The sequence below is a fragment of the Phacochoerus africanus genome, chromosome 10, assembly GCF_016906955.1.
Source record: "Phacochoerus africanus isolate WHEZ1 chromosome 10, ROS_Pafr_v1, whole genome shotgun sequence".
Lineage (NCBI taxonomy): Eukaryota > Metazoa > Chordata > Mammalia > Artiodactyla > Suidae > Phacochoerus > Phacochoerus africanus.
The window spans coordinates 30,616,642-30,629,176 of NC_062553.1; the positions used below are offsets into that span (position 1 = coordinate 30,616,642).

The window sequence follows — 12,535 nt, forward strand, 5'->3', positions numbered from 1 at the left end:
ACTTTTTTAAAAAAAAAATATAATTTCAAGGAGTTTCCATTGTGGTGCAGTGGAAATGAACCTGACTAGTATCAGTGAGGATGAGGGTTTGATCACTGGCCTTGCTCAGTGGGTTAAAGATCTGGCATTGCTGGGAGCTGTGGTGTAGGTTTTGGTGAACTGTGGTGTAGGTTGCTCGGATCCCACGTTGCTGTGGCTGTGGGATAGGCCAGCAGCTGTAGCTCCAATTCAGCCCCCAGCCAGGGAAATTCCATATGCCTAGGGTGTGGCCTAAAAAGAAAAAAAAAAAGCAAACCATAATTTCAGAGTCCCCTGGTGCCTCAGAGGTTAAGGATTCTGCATTGTCACTGCTGTGGCTTCTAGTTACTGCTGTGATATAGGTTTGATCCCCGACCTGGGAACTTCCACATGCCATGGCTATGGCCAAAACTTTTTTTTTTTTAATTAAAAATAAATAAGGGGAGTTCCTGTCATGGTGCCGTGGTTAACGAATCTGATTAGGAACCATGAGGTAGCGGGTTCGGTCCCTGCCCTTGCTCAGTGGGTTAAGGATCTGGCGTTGCCGTGAGCTGTGGTGTAGGTTGCAGACGCGGCTCGGATCCCGCGTTGCTGTGGCTCTGGCGTAGGCTGGTGGCTACAGCTCCGATTCAACCCCTAGCCTGGGAACCTCCATATGCCGTGGGAGCGGCCCAAGAAATAGCAACAACAACAACAACAACAACAACAACAACAAAAGACAAAAGACAAAAAATAAATAAATAAATAAATAAATAAATAAATAAGGCTTTCCTGTTGTGGCTCAGCAGGTTAAGAACCCGACTAGCATCTGTGAGAATATTGGTTCAATTCCTGGCCTCCCTCAGTGGGTTAAAGATCCAGCGTTGCTGCAAGCTGCTGCATAGGTTGCAGGTGTGGCTGGGATTTGGCATTTCTGTGGCTATGGCATAGGCTAGCAGCTGCAGCTCCAATTTGACCCTTAGCCCAGGAACTTCCATATGCCACAGGTACAACCCTAAAAATAAAAATAAAAATAAATAAAAGCACATAATTTAATATGCATCATGTCCAGAAATGAATATGATCTAGAAGTTAAAGGATTTATTTCTTTTTTACTATTTTTTATTATAGTTGATTTACAATGTTCTGTCAATTTCTGCTGTAAAGCAAAATGAAGGATTTAATTCTAATCCTAGCTGTGCACTAACTGAGACCTTGGGCAAGCCACTTATTTCTTTTTTTTTTTTTTTTTGTCTTTTTGGCATTTCTAGGACCGCTCCCTCGGCATATGGAGGTTCCCAGGCTAGGGGTCAAATCTGAGCTGTAGCCACCAGCCTACGCCAGAGCCACAGCAACGCAGGATCCGAGCCGCATCTGCAACCTACACTACAGCTCACGGCAATGCCGGATCGTTAACCCACTGAGCAAGGCCAGGGATCGAATCCGCAACTTCATGGTTCCTAGTCCGATTCGTTAACCACTGAGCCACGACGGAACTCCCAAGCCACTTATTTCTTGTGCTTCAGTCTCTTTTCTATAACAGAGAGTTTTAAAGAATTGGACCAAATGATCTCCCAGGTCCATCCTCTGCCTCTGATTACCAGGTGAGAACACAGAACCTGGAGCAATACAGCCTGGGCTTGACTTGGTTTGTGAATAAGGCACCTTGGTTTCATCTCCTCTAAAATGGGAATAGTAATAGTTACCTGCCTCTAGAGATTTAAATGAGGATTAAATGAAATAGTTCGTGGAAAGTGCCTAGAATCAGCACATTTAATACTAAATGTTCATCTATTACTGTTTATATTCTTTTTTTTTTTTTTCTTGGCTCTTTTTAGGGCTGCATCTGCAGCTTATGGAAGTTCCCAGGCTAGGGGTCGAATCAGAGCTACAGTTGCTGAAGGATCAGGGACACATCTGCAAGCTATACCACAGCTCACGCCAATGCCGGATCATTGACCCACTGAGCAAGGCCAAAGATCAAATCCACGTCCTCATGGATACTAGTCAGATTCGTTTCCACTGTGCCACAACAGGAACTCCCTGTTTATATTCTTAATTTTCTATGGTTCTGTAATTTAACTACTATTCTGTTTTAGTTGATCATGAAAGTCACTTATCTCTAAGGACCATTTAATTATGACTAGTTTGAAGGTGAGGCTGTGCAAAATGCTATGCGACAACAGCATCCCAGCTGTTTCAGTCTAACACTAGCAATGGTGTAAAGGTCCGCATGCTAAGTCAAGACAGTCAAGTGTAGAAGTGGTCCCTAAAGGATTCATTTAGCCTCTGACACCAGTGAGGATAACATCCAATATCAACATTCTGGTTCTTGGAAGGAGGTACAGGCAATTACACATAAATGTTACACACTGTTCTAGGCACTTGGGCAACTACATGGTTTTCTGAACACCCCAAATATGCTGGCAGGTCCTCTATGAACTTTCTAGGTGATCCTAAATTCCAAACATGTATAGAGATTTTATTCTCAACAAGTAAGAGCAGGACCTTCATTCTAGGGCTATTTAGTTCTTTTAATAACCAAGTACAGCAGAAAGAAAAGATAATTTTAAAACAGTAAGTTGTGGGGAATTCGTGTTGTGGCTCATCAGAAACAAATCTGACTAGCATCCATGAGGATGCAGGTTCGATCCCTGGCCTTGCTCAGTGCATTAAGGATCTGGCGTTGCCATAAGCTGTGGTGGAGGTCACAGACACGGCTTGGATCTGGCGTTGCTGTGGTTGTGGTGTAGGCCAGCAGCCTCAGCTCCAATTTGACCTCTAGCCTGGGAATCTCCATGTGCCACGGTTGCAGCCCTAAAAAGAGAAAGAAAGAAAGAGAGAAAGAGAGAGAGGAAGGAACGAACGAACGAAGGAAGGAAGCAAGGAAGGAAGGAACGAAGGAACTACAAAATTATGGACCCAAAAGTTAGTACAAAAGTAAACATCTATTTAGAATGAGAAAAATATTGTAACAAATTACTGCAGTTTTGGACGCTCAGATTTTTATTTTCTGAGGTCTCTTCAGGGAATTTGTCAGAAATACTTACCTAGCAATGTTTCCGACCACGACCTGGCTCCTAATCCAGCACATTTCATGGGGACCCAGGCAAGTGAGGGACCCTGAAGTGTCGGCTTCCTTACATTCGTGGCACATCTGCCTTTGGTGCAGACCCTCACGTGTTAGGTCTTTTTTTTTTTTATTTAAATTATATTATTGGTAATTTTCAGAGTGGTTTCTAAATTGACTTAACTTTTCACACCTAAATCTTGTGGAAAGTCTTCAGGTCTCCAACCCAGGCCATTTTAGCTTCAATTATACTTTTGAGATGTAGTCTTTTGCATGAAAAAAATACTAACAGGATCACTGCTGTTAATTTAGTAATAACAGAAAGCTTAAAACATCACTTCCTTCTCCAACATTGGCATGCAAATATTCTCCTTGGGCAAAGAACCTGAACTTCAGTAAGGTACCAATTTACTGATATTGATTTCTTCTAAGCTCCCTTCCAATATTTGGGGAAACCCACAGATGCTTCATTTAATTAACCATGAACTTTATCCTAGACCTTTTTTCTTTTGTGTTGCCAGGCCTAGATTCTGGCTCAGGCATTAGTTTAATTTAGTAATGCTGTAATTGGAATTAGAATTCTATAACAGTAATAGGACCTTTTTTAAAGGAACAAATATTTTAGAGTTTAGTTTTTACATGATTTCTATGGGGAAATCTTTATGCTATGCATATTGAGAACAATCAATGATTTGGTAGAATAAGTTGAAAATATAATAATTGAAAAGAAAATAAGAGGAAAATGAATTTTAATATGATCATTACTAAGTTATTCCAACCATAGAAAACTTGAATTTGAACCATTAAAAACAGAATGGATAGGAATTCACTTTGGCACAGCAGGTTAAGGATCCAGCATTGTCACTGCTGTGGCTCAAGTTGCTGCTGTGGCAAAGGTTCAATCCCTGGCCCAGGAACATCCACGTGCCATGGATACAGCCAAAAAATAGTAATAACAATAAGGAGAATAAATTAATAAATGTATTTAATATTAAATATACTGTAAAACATAACATTAAAAATAGAGGATTTCCCGTCGTGGTACAGCGGAAACAAATCCGACTAGGAAAAATGAGGTTGCGGGTTTGATCCCTGGCTTCGCTCAGTGGGTCAAGGATCCAGCACTGCCATGAGCTGTGGTGTAGGTCACAGATGTTGCTGAAGCTGTGGTGTAGACCAGCAGCTACAGTTCTGATTAGACCCCTAGCCTGGGAACCTCTGTATGCCGCGGGTGTGGCCCTAAAAAGACAAAAAAAAAAAATAGAATGAGTAAATATTTTCTTTATGAAAGGTGGTAACTTTGTTAATATTTAAATTCTCTCCTAAGAATAATGAGGGTAAGATATTATTTCCAGGAGAGTTTCAATATTGTCAAAAATAATAATAAGGAAATAATAGTCACACAATATATTTTAAGAAAAATAATAGTCACATAATTTTTTAGCAATAAACAATAAAGTTCATGTATCTTTGTTTTTTGTTTGTTTGTTTGTTTGTTTTTGTCATTTTGCCTTTTCTAGGGCCACTCCCGAAGCATATGGAAGTTCCCAGGCTAGGGGTCCAATCGGAGCTGTAGCCGCTGGCCTATGCCAGAGCCACAGTAATGCAGGATCTGAGCCCCATCTGCTACCTGCACCACAGCTCACGGCAACGCTGGATCCCCAACCCACTGAGCAAGGCCAGGGATCAAACCTTCAACCTCATGGTTCCTAGTCAGATTCGTTAACCACTGAGCCATGACAGGAACTCCAAGTTCATGTATCTTAAGCACTCAATAAATATTTGAGAACTGCAGAATCAATGAATGAATGTTAAATAATCTGGAAAAGCAGCAACTGTAATTAGTAGAAAACTTGATATTTAATATAAAGAATTTCAGAGTAAATGAAAAAGTGAATCAACCTGTAATTAATCCTAGTCCACATGGACAATGAATAAAATTCAATCAGCAGCAGAAAAATAAATGAGGATAAATTATCAGCCATGAGCCTTGAGAGGTCAGCTAGAGCCATCTGCGAACACACCTGGTGACCACACAACTTCCCACGGTTGTTTTCCACAGCAGGTTAAATTGTTTTCAGCTTGTTCTTTCAATTTTATATTTGTATAGTTTTCCTAGGGTCTTCACATATATTACCTCATTCCCTCTTCACACCAGTTCTCCAGAGGGTTTATTTTTAACTTGATAAATGGAGAAGGGACCTGATGCTCTGAGAGAGAAATGCCTTATCCAAGATCGTAAAGCTAATTAGCAGGACCAGTGCTAGGGTCTAGGTGTCCTGCTTTCGAGATCCAGGTCCTGTCCCCTCTGTTACCAGGTAGGTGAGTTGCAGCACTTTTATATCATTCCTGATGGCCAGTTATGTCTCGAAAGAGTCCGTGATTCAAAGCAAATGGTCAAAAAACACTCACACTGAAAATTTTTTAGTTTAAAAAAATAAAAATCTGCCTTGAGTAGCTTGTTAAAGAGGAGAGTTTTTGAGTTCCCATTGTGGCTCAGCAGTAATGAACCCTGGCCTTGCTCAGTGGGTTACGGTGGCCGTGAGTGCAGTGTAGTCACAGAGGCGGCTCAGATCTGGCGTTGCTGTGGCAACAGTTGTGGCTGTGGCATGGGCCCGCAGCTGCAGCTCCAATTCAACCCCTAGCCTGAGAACTTCCATATGCTGTGGGTCCAGCCCTAAAAAGAAAAAGAAAGAAAGAAAGAAAGTTCCCACTGTGGCACAGTGAGTTAAGGATCCAGCATTGCTGCAGCTATGGCATAGGTTGCAGCTCCAGTTCGGATTCAATCTCTGGCCCAGGAACTTCCATATGCTGCTGGTGCAGCCAAAAAAGGAAAAAATCATAAATAAATTAATTAATTAAAATAAGAAACATTGTAAATCAACTATACTTTAATAAATTTTTAAAAAGTCACACTGAAGGACAAAAGATATGGAAAGCAATTTGGAAATATGTAAAACAATACAAAGAAATAGGTAGCCCATTCCTGGGATTAACAAAACGAAAGAATTCAAACAAACTAAAAGCTATATGCCCCAAGTTAGTACAACATTATTTATGACAGGAAGGAAGAAAAAAGGGAGGGAGGGAAGGAGGAAGGATGAGATGGAGGCAGGGAGGGAGAAAGGAAGGATGGGAGGGAGGGAAAAACAAACTAATTTTTATCAAAGAGGGAGATGTCTAAGTAAATCATATTTCATCAAATTGGTGAATTGTTCTACTGTTAATATTATTATAAAGACTAAAAAACATGGAAAATATTACTATGATTTTTAGCTGGGAAATATATTTGGAAAAGGTGGACGTGAACAGAACTATGGAAAGAGTGCTGTGATCGTGGAGTTTTTTGTTTGTTTGTTTGTGTCTTTTTGCCTTTTTTAGGGCCGCTCCCGTGGCATATGGAGGTTCCCAAGCTAGGGGTCCAATCGGAGCTGTAGCTGCTGGCCTACGCCACAGCTCACTGCAACACCGGATCCTTAACCCACTGAGGAAGGCCAGGGACTGAACCCGCAACTTCATGGTTCCTAGTCGGATTCGTTAACCCCTGAGCCACAATGGGAATTCCTGATTGTGGAGTTTTAAAGTAAATTTTCTGTAATGGTTTTCACTTAATACTTTATTAAATAGCTTATTTAATAATAAGCAAGTTTATAGTTCACATGAAAGTATTTCAGCCGAGATGTGAGTAACGTACGTCACGCACAGGTTTGGAAATTTAATTTTTGACAAACCATCAGGGGTTCCTTAAATTCAGGCCCATGAGATGTGCCAGGTTTTTTGGGCACGTGCCTTCCAAAGCACTGCCTTCCACCAGCACCCCTTCCACCATGTCTTCCTGACCTCTAACCCTTTCTTCATCTGTGTTTCTAAAGTTGTCCAACTATCTTATTTGCTTCCTATCATCCATAGAACTTATCTGAGTCTGGACTTCTAGGGGCATCAAAGAGCTGCTACATTAGATTAGAGGAAGGAGCGGAACGAGATATTAGGCCCCCAGCTGTCTCTCAGAGACATTAGGCCTTGCTATCTGTCTCAAAAAGAAAAAGCTGACTTCCCCTTTAAGCTACCGAATCTAAAGAACAAAGGTTGAAGCTCCCTTCAATCAATCATTCCAAAGGTAGGTGGCCTTGTACAAGATAGAGGGGAACCTTGGAACATCACAGAATGACTATTGTGCAAGGTTGCAGAGCCCAGGTTGCACGCCCCCACCAACCCAATTTCAGTTTTTCCAACAGACCCCCTTTATGAGCATTGGGCCAAAGGACACTGTTTCATCAAGACTTATGTCAAACTCATTTATCTCAGAGCTATGCTCTTTACCTTGTTACTTGCCACACAGGATCAAGTTATAACCATAAGTGCCACACAAAGAATCTCCCTCACATTCTCTACATGAGAATGGAGAGGCTGTCTTCAGCCCAGAGCAAAGATAACCCTAGATACCTTGATAGCCTATGCAAATAGCAGAAAGGTGAAAGAGACACTGTGGAACACGAAGGTCACCTTGGGGCATAACAACAAATGCATATATATACATGCATAGGCATGTGTTGAGATATATTGATATACATATATATAGAGAGAGAGAAAGAAATCTCTAGAAAACTTGCTTGGAAAGCTTTTACAAAGGTACATGTCTGTCGTCTTCTAAACTGTCCTATTTCTTATGAAAGTGCTGATGTAACCAAGATTTTATCACAGTTTAGGTCACCTTTCATATAATCACTGAAATATGTCACAGAACATCTATTAAAAAAAAAAAAAACTCTTCCCTCTTTTTTTATTTTCTCTGTTAGAACAGGTTAATTGCTATCAACACTGGTTTAATACACTGATATCTCTTTCCCCCTTTAGTTAATGATGGCATCATCTTTGCAAGACAGTTTGTAGTTTATGGCTCAGAATCTTACATGTGTTTAGTGCTTTACAGTTTATACATCAGAGCTGCACACCTGTCCTGAAGGGAAGTGCTGATCACTGAGCTTTTATGGATGAAAGTGCTGAGGCTACCAAGGGATTAAGTGACCGATTAGAATAAAGCAAAGAAGGTCCCCCCTTGAATTCTAGTAATGCATGATTGCTTTCATTTCAAATCAGGAAAAAAGCAGTTAAGACTTTCTGTTGTGATTCCAGCCCCAGAAAAGCCCAGAAGGAGCGGCTGATATCATTTAAGGTGGAGTCTAACCCATGCTGCCCTGAGGTTCCTTCCAAAAGCTGGAAACTCAGATTGGAGGCAGGCAAGAAGGCTACAGCCTGAACATTTCTCTGAGAAGAGCATTCTTAAGGGTCCTTAGGAATATTTGGGTGTTAAATGGCTCCAGGATCTTCCAATGAAAGCTGAGTAAGAACAGGTAGATAGAAGTAATACCTGAGACATTTACTTTGGAAAATCTTTCACAGAATTATTTAAAATTAGCTATTCTTACATAAAACAAGGAGATACCAGTTTTGGAATCCTCATCCCTCACATTAAGTCTATCTTTCCCCACCCTAACAGAATTTATGAAACTTTTTTTTTTTTTTGCTTTATTTATAGCTGCACATGCAGCCTATGGAAGTTCCCAGGCTTGGGATCGAATCAGAGCTACAGTTGCTGGCCTACACTACAGCCACAGCATCATCAGATCCAAGCCACATCTGTGACTTCCACCACAACTCATAGCAACGTTGGACCCTTAACCCACTGAGTGAGACCAGGAAATCGAACCCACATCTTCATGGATCCTAGTCAGATTCGTTACCACTGAGCCACAATGGGAACTCCCTGTGAAACACTTTTAATGTCCACCGGATCTATTAGGTATGAGCCATTGCTCATATTTTATTGGCTTTGACCTACAAAAAAGTCATTTCTGGTTACTTCAGTCCAATGTAAATCATCTCCAATGAGCAAGAGAAAAGCTAAGGAACAAGACTGAAAGCAGACTTCATGGGTTACGAATAGTAAGGATTTGTGCACATGTTTCAGAAACACCCAGATAGAAGAGAAACTGGCAGAGCTGGGAAGAGACACCAAGAGGCAAGCAAGTCAAATGGGAAGAGGAAGAAAGGTGGACAGAGATACAGGAGGGCCTTCTGGCTGGCTGGGACAGGAAAGAGACCTTGGACATTCAACTGGCCTAGAGTCCTTAATGTTTGCCCTCCTGATGCCGCTCATGGTTCTTTACCGAACCATACCTCAGGCTTTTAATTATTTTTTAAATTGAATCCCTTTTTTATGCAATTTTATGTTTCTCTTTCACACATTTCAGTCTCATTTTCTCATTAAGATTATTGGCTCCTGAAAGCAAGCCCCTGCACCAATTGTTTTAGGCTCTCAGGGGAGGAGCAAGACAGGCATTGAATAAGTGCTCAGTATGTACCTATTGAATAGACTGGAAACTGATGATGAGGCTCTATTTTAGGTCCACTCAACTGGAAATGTGAACTCCAGGAGGACCAACGTAATAACATCCATCTTTAAGTAGTAGCTCCCAGGTGCTCTAGTCTACGCTACGTATTTAACATATAAAACAGCCCTACATCTAACAACAACTTTACAAAGAGTATTATTATTTTTAACTTCATTTTATGGCTGAGGATACTGAGAGATTTCAGAAAGATTAAGTGACTTGTCTAAGGCCACTCAGTACCTCAGCTTCAAACCCATATGTGCTGATGCCAAAACCCACACTATTTCCACTGGTTTTTTTGTTTGTATCATGCCTCACCCTTTTTATACTAACAGTAACAATAGCTAAGACTTAAATAGAGGTTTCTCTGTCCCAGACACTGTTCTAAAGTGCATTAATTCATTCAATCCTTACAACAAGCCTAGGAGTTGAGCGCTATTATTATCCATTTACAGAATTTCAAGACTGTATTATCCTGGACTTCTAAGGTAGAGCCGAAAGAAGACTCTGTAGAACAATGAAAGATCACTGCCCTGAGTCTTTTTATGTAGACAAAGAAATCCTATAATCCACGTCGTGTCTCACCTGTAACCCAGCCCCAAGAGGGCCTGGAAGGGAGCCAGGGAGAGGAGAAGTGAGACGGAGCTTGGACCAGGGCTCTCTACCTGCCCCTGGGTGATGCTGTAAGGGAGGCTTTAGGTTGAAGCCCAGGGAAAGTGAATGAAGAGCGGACTTTTAGGCTATCAGGGTTCCCTGGCAGCTTTCCCCCCCGCATCACCCTATGCTTCATTAATTCATCCATGAAAAGACCTTCTGCCAGCCAAGTCACAACCCTATGAGTAAGGATAATAAAAATTAGTAATATTTTCTTTTATTAGGCTCATTCAAAAGTTTGGCATAACTACAACAGAAATTTCCGCCCACATCAGAAGGGTTGGTTATCGATCACGCTGGGATCCCATTGGATTGAACCAAACAGATCAGAAAATACAATGGATATACTCAAGTGCCAACAGTCCATGGTTTCTGTGCTTGGGTGGTTTGCCAGCCCGATCCATGGGGATGGTGACTATCCAGAGGTGATGAAAAAGAAGTTGCTCTCCGTTCTACCCCAGTTCTCTGATGCGGAGAAGAATGAGGTGAGGGGAACAGCAGACTTCTTTGCCTTTTCCTTCGGACCCAACAATTTCAAGCCCCACAACACCATGGCCAAAATGGGACAAAATGTGTCACTCAATTTAAGAGAAGTGCTGAACTGGATTAAGCTGGAATATGGCAATCCCCGAATCTTGATTACAGAGAATGGCTGGTTCACAGACAGTCACGTGAAAACTGAAGATACCACAGCCATCTACATGATGAAGAACTTCCTCAACCAGGTTCTTCAAGGTTGGTTGCTTGTTAGCTCCATTGAAAAGATCGATTTGAATATTTATGCTCTAGGATATTTAAAGTCACCTTTGAATATATGATTAGTGTTATTGTTGGACTTTTCTATGGTCCAATGTTGACAGAATTTTTTATGTTACATTCATGTCCCATTTATTTATTCTTTTTCAGCCAGGCCCCGCCCCTCAAGGTACACAGAAGTTACCAGGCCAGGGGTCAAATCTGAGCCAGAGCTGCAACGCCGGATCCTTAACCTACTGTGCCAGGCCAGAGGTCAAACTGGTGCTTCCACAGAGACAAACCAGAACATTTACGCAACAGCACCACAGCAAGAACTCCCTCTCGTGCCCTTTTTAAGTAAGAATTTGAAAGCAAAATCATTTTAGACTATAAATACAGCCTTGATTGGCAACAAGATGCTGTTTCATTCCTTTATAAAGGAACAATGGGAGTTCCCATGCACAGCTTTGTCACTGCAGTGGCTCTGCTTGTTGCTGTGGAGCAGGTTCAATCCCTGGCCCAGGAACTTCCACACATGGTGACTGCAGCCCAAAAATAAATAAATAAAAAATAAAAAGGGAGTTTTTGTTGTGGTTCAGCAGGTTAAGGGCCCAGCATTGTCTCTGTGAGGATGCAGTTTGATTCCAGGACTCACTCAGTGGTTTAAGGATCCAGCATTGCTGCAAGCTGCTACATAGGTTGCAGATGGGGTTTGGATCCCAAGTCACTGTGGCTGTGGTGTAGGCTTCAGCTGCAGTTCCAATTCAACCTCCACCTGGGGAACTTCCATATGCTGCAGATGCAGTGGTAAAAAGAAAAAAATAAAATAAAATAAAAAATAAAAAGGACTTAATGCTAAAGGAGACATGTCCAAAGTTTTCTAACAGTAGTACTTTAGCCTAAGATGCTGAAAGCTTTTTTTTTCTAGGGCCGCTCCCACAGCACATGGAGGTTCCCAGGCTAGGGGTCTAATCAGAGCTGTAGTCACCAGCCTATGCCAGAGCCACAGCAACACGGGATCCGAGTCGCATCTGCGACCTACACCACAGCTCACAGCAACGCTGGATCCTTAACTCACTGAGCAAGGCCAGGGATCAAACCCACAACCTCATGGTTCCTAGTTGGATTCATTAACCACTGAGCCACGATGGGAACTCCGTGGAAAGCTTTTCTTGATTGGGCTCCTTTTACTCTACTACATGACTCAACAATGAAAAATTCTGAAGACAAAGAATGAGCCATGAATGGCAAAGCTGAGCAATTTCTATTGTTCCCGAATATTTCTCTAACACCTGCTCTTCCCCTCATTCCTTTTTCCATTACTCAAGTAGTGACATCTGCAGGTGGCTGATTGAAATGATGGAGCAGAGGACAATTGTGATGGCTCTGTCCCCTATAGAGTTGAGCTCTGTTTCACCCACATATAAAGGAATGATCGGTGACTCTTTCTACAGCTCTGTAGCTCTCTTTAGACGTCACAAGCTTGGAGAAAAACTCCAGGTTCTCTAGGAGAGAGTGTTCAGCGAGGGTCCTCAGGGACAGCAGACCCTGCTGCTCAAACCTGCAGGAGGAGCACAAGGGACACAGCCAGGCCAGCCATGCACACAGGGGCCCTCCAGAGCAGAGGCCTGGGCCAAATACCATGTACTCTGGCAGAAGGGGTGTATTCCCCAGGCGTTATGATCCC

General features: G+C 42.0%; 1 protein-coding gene across 1 annotated transcript in view; it reads left to right on the top strand.

Annotated features, from left to right (window-relative positions):
* Positions 1-12,535, top strand: part of KLB (klotho beta) — a 35,502-nt gene that overhangs the window by 12,371 nt on the left and 10,596 nt on the right. The window contains 1 exon segment of the mRNA XM_047798463.1: positions 10,338-10,848. Within this exon segment, the coding sequence (XP_047654419.1) occupies positions 10,338-10,848 (511 nt within the window).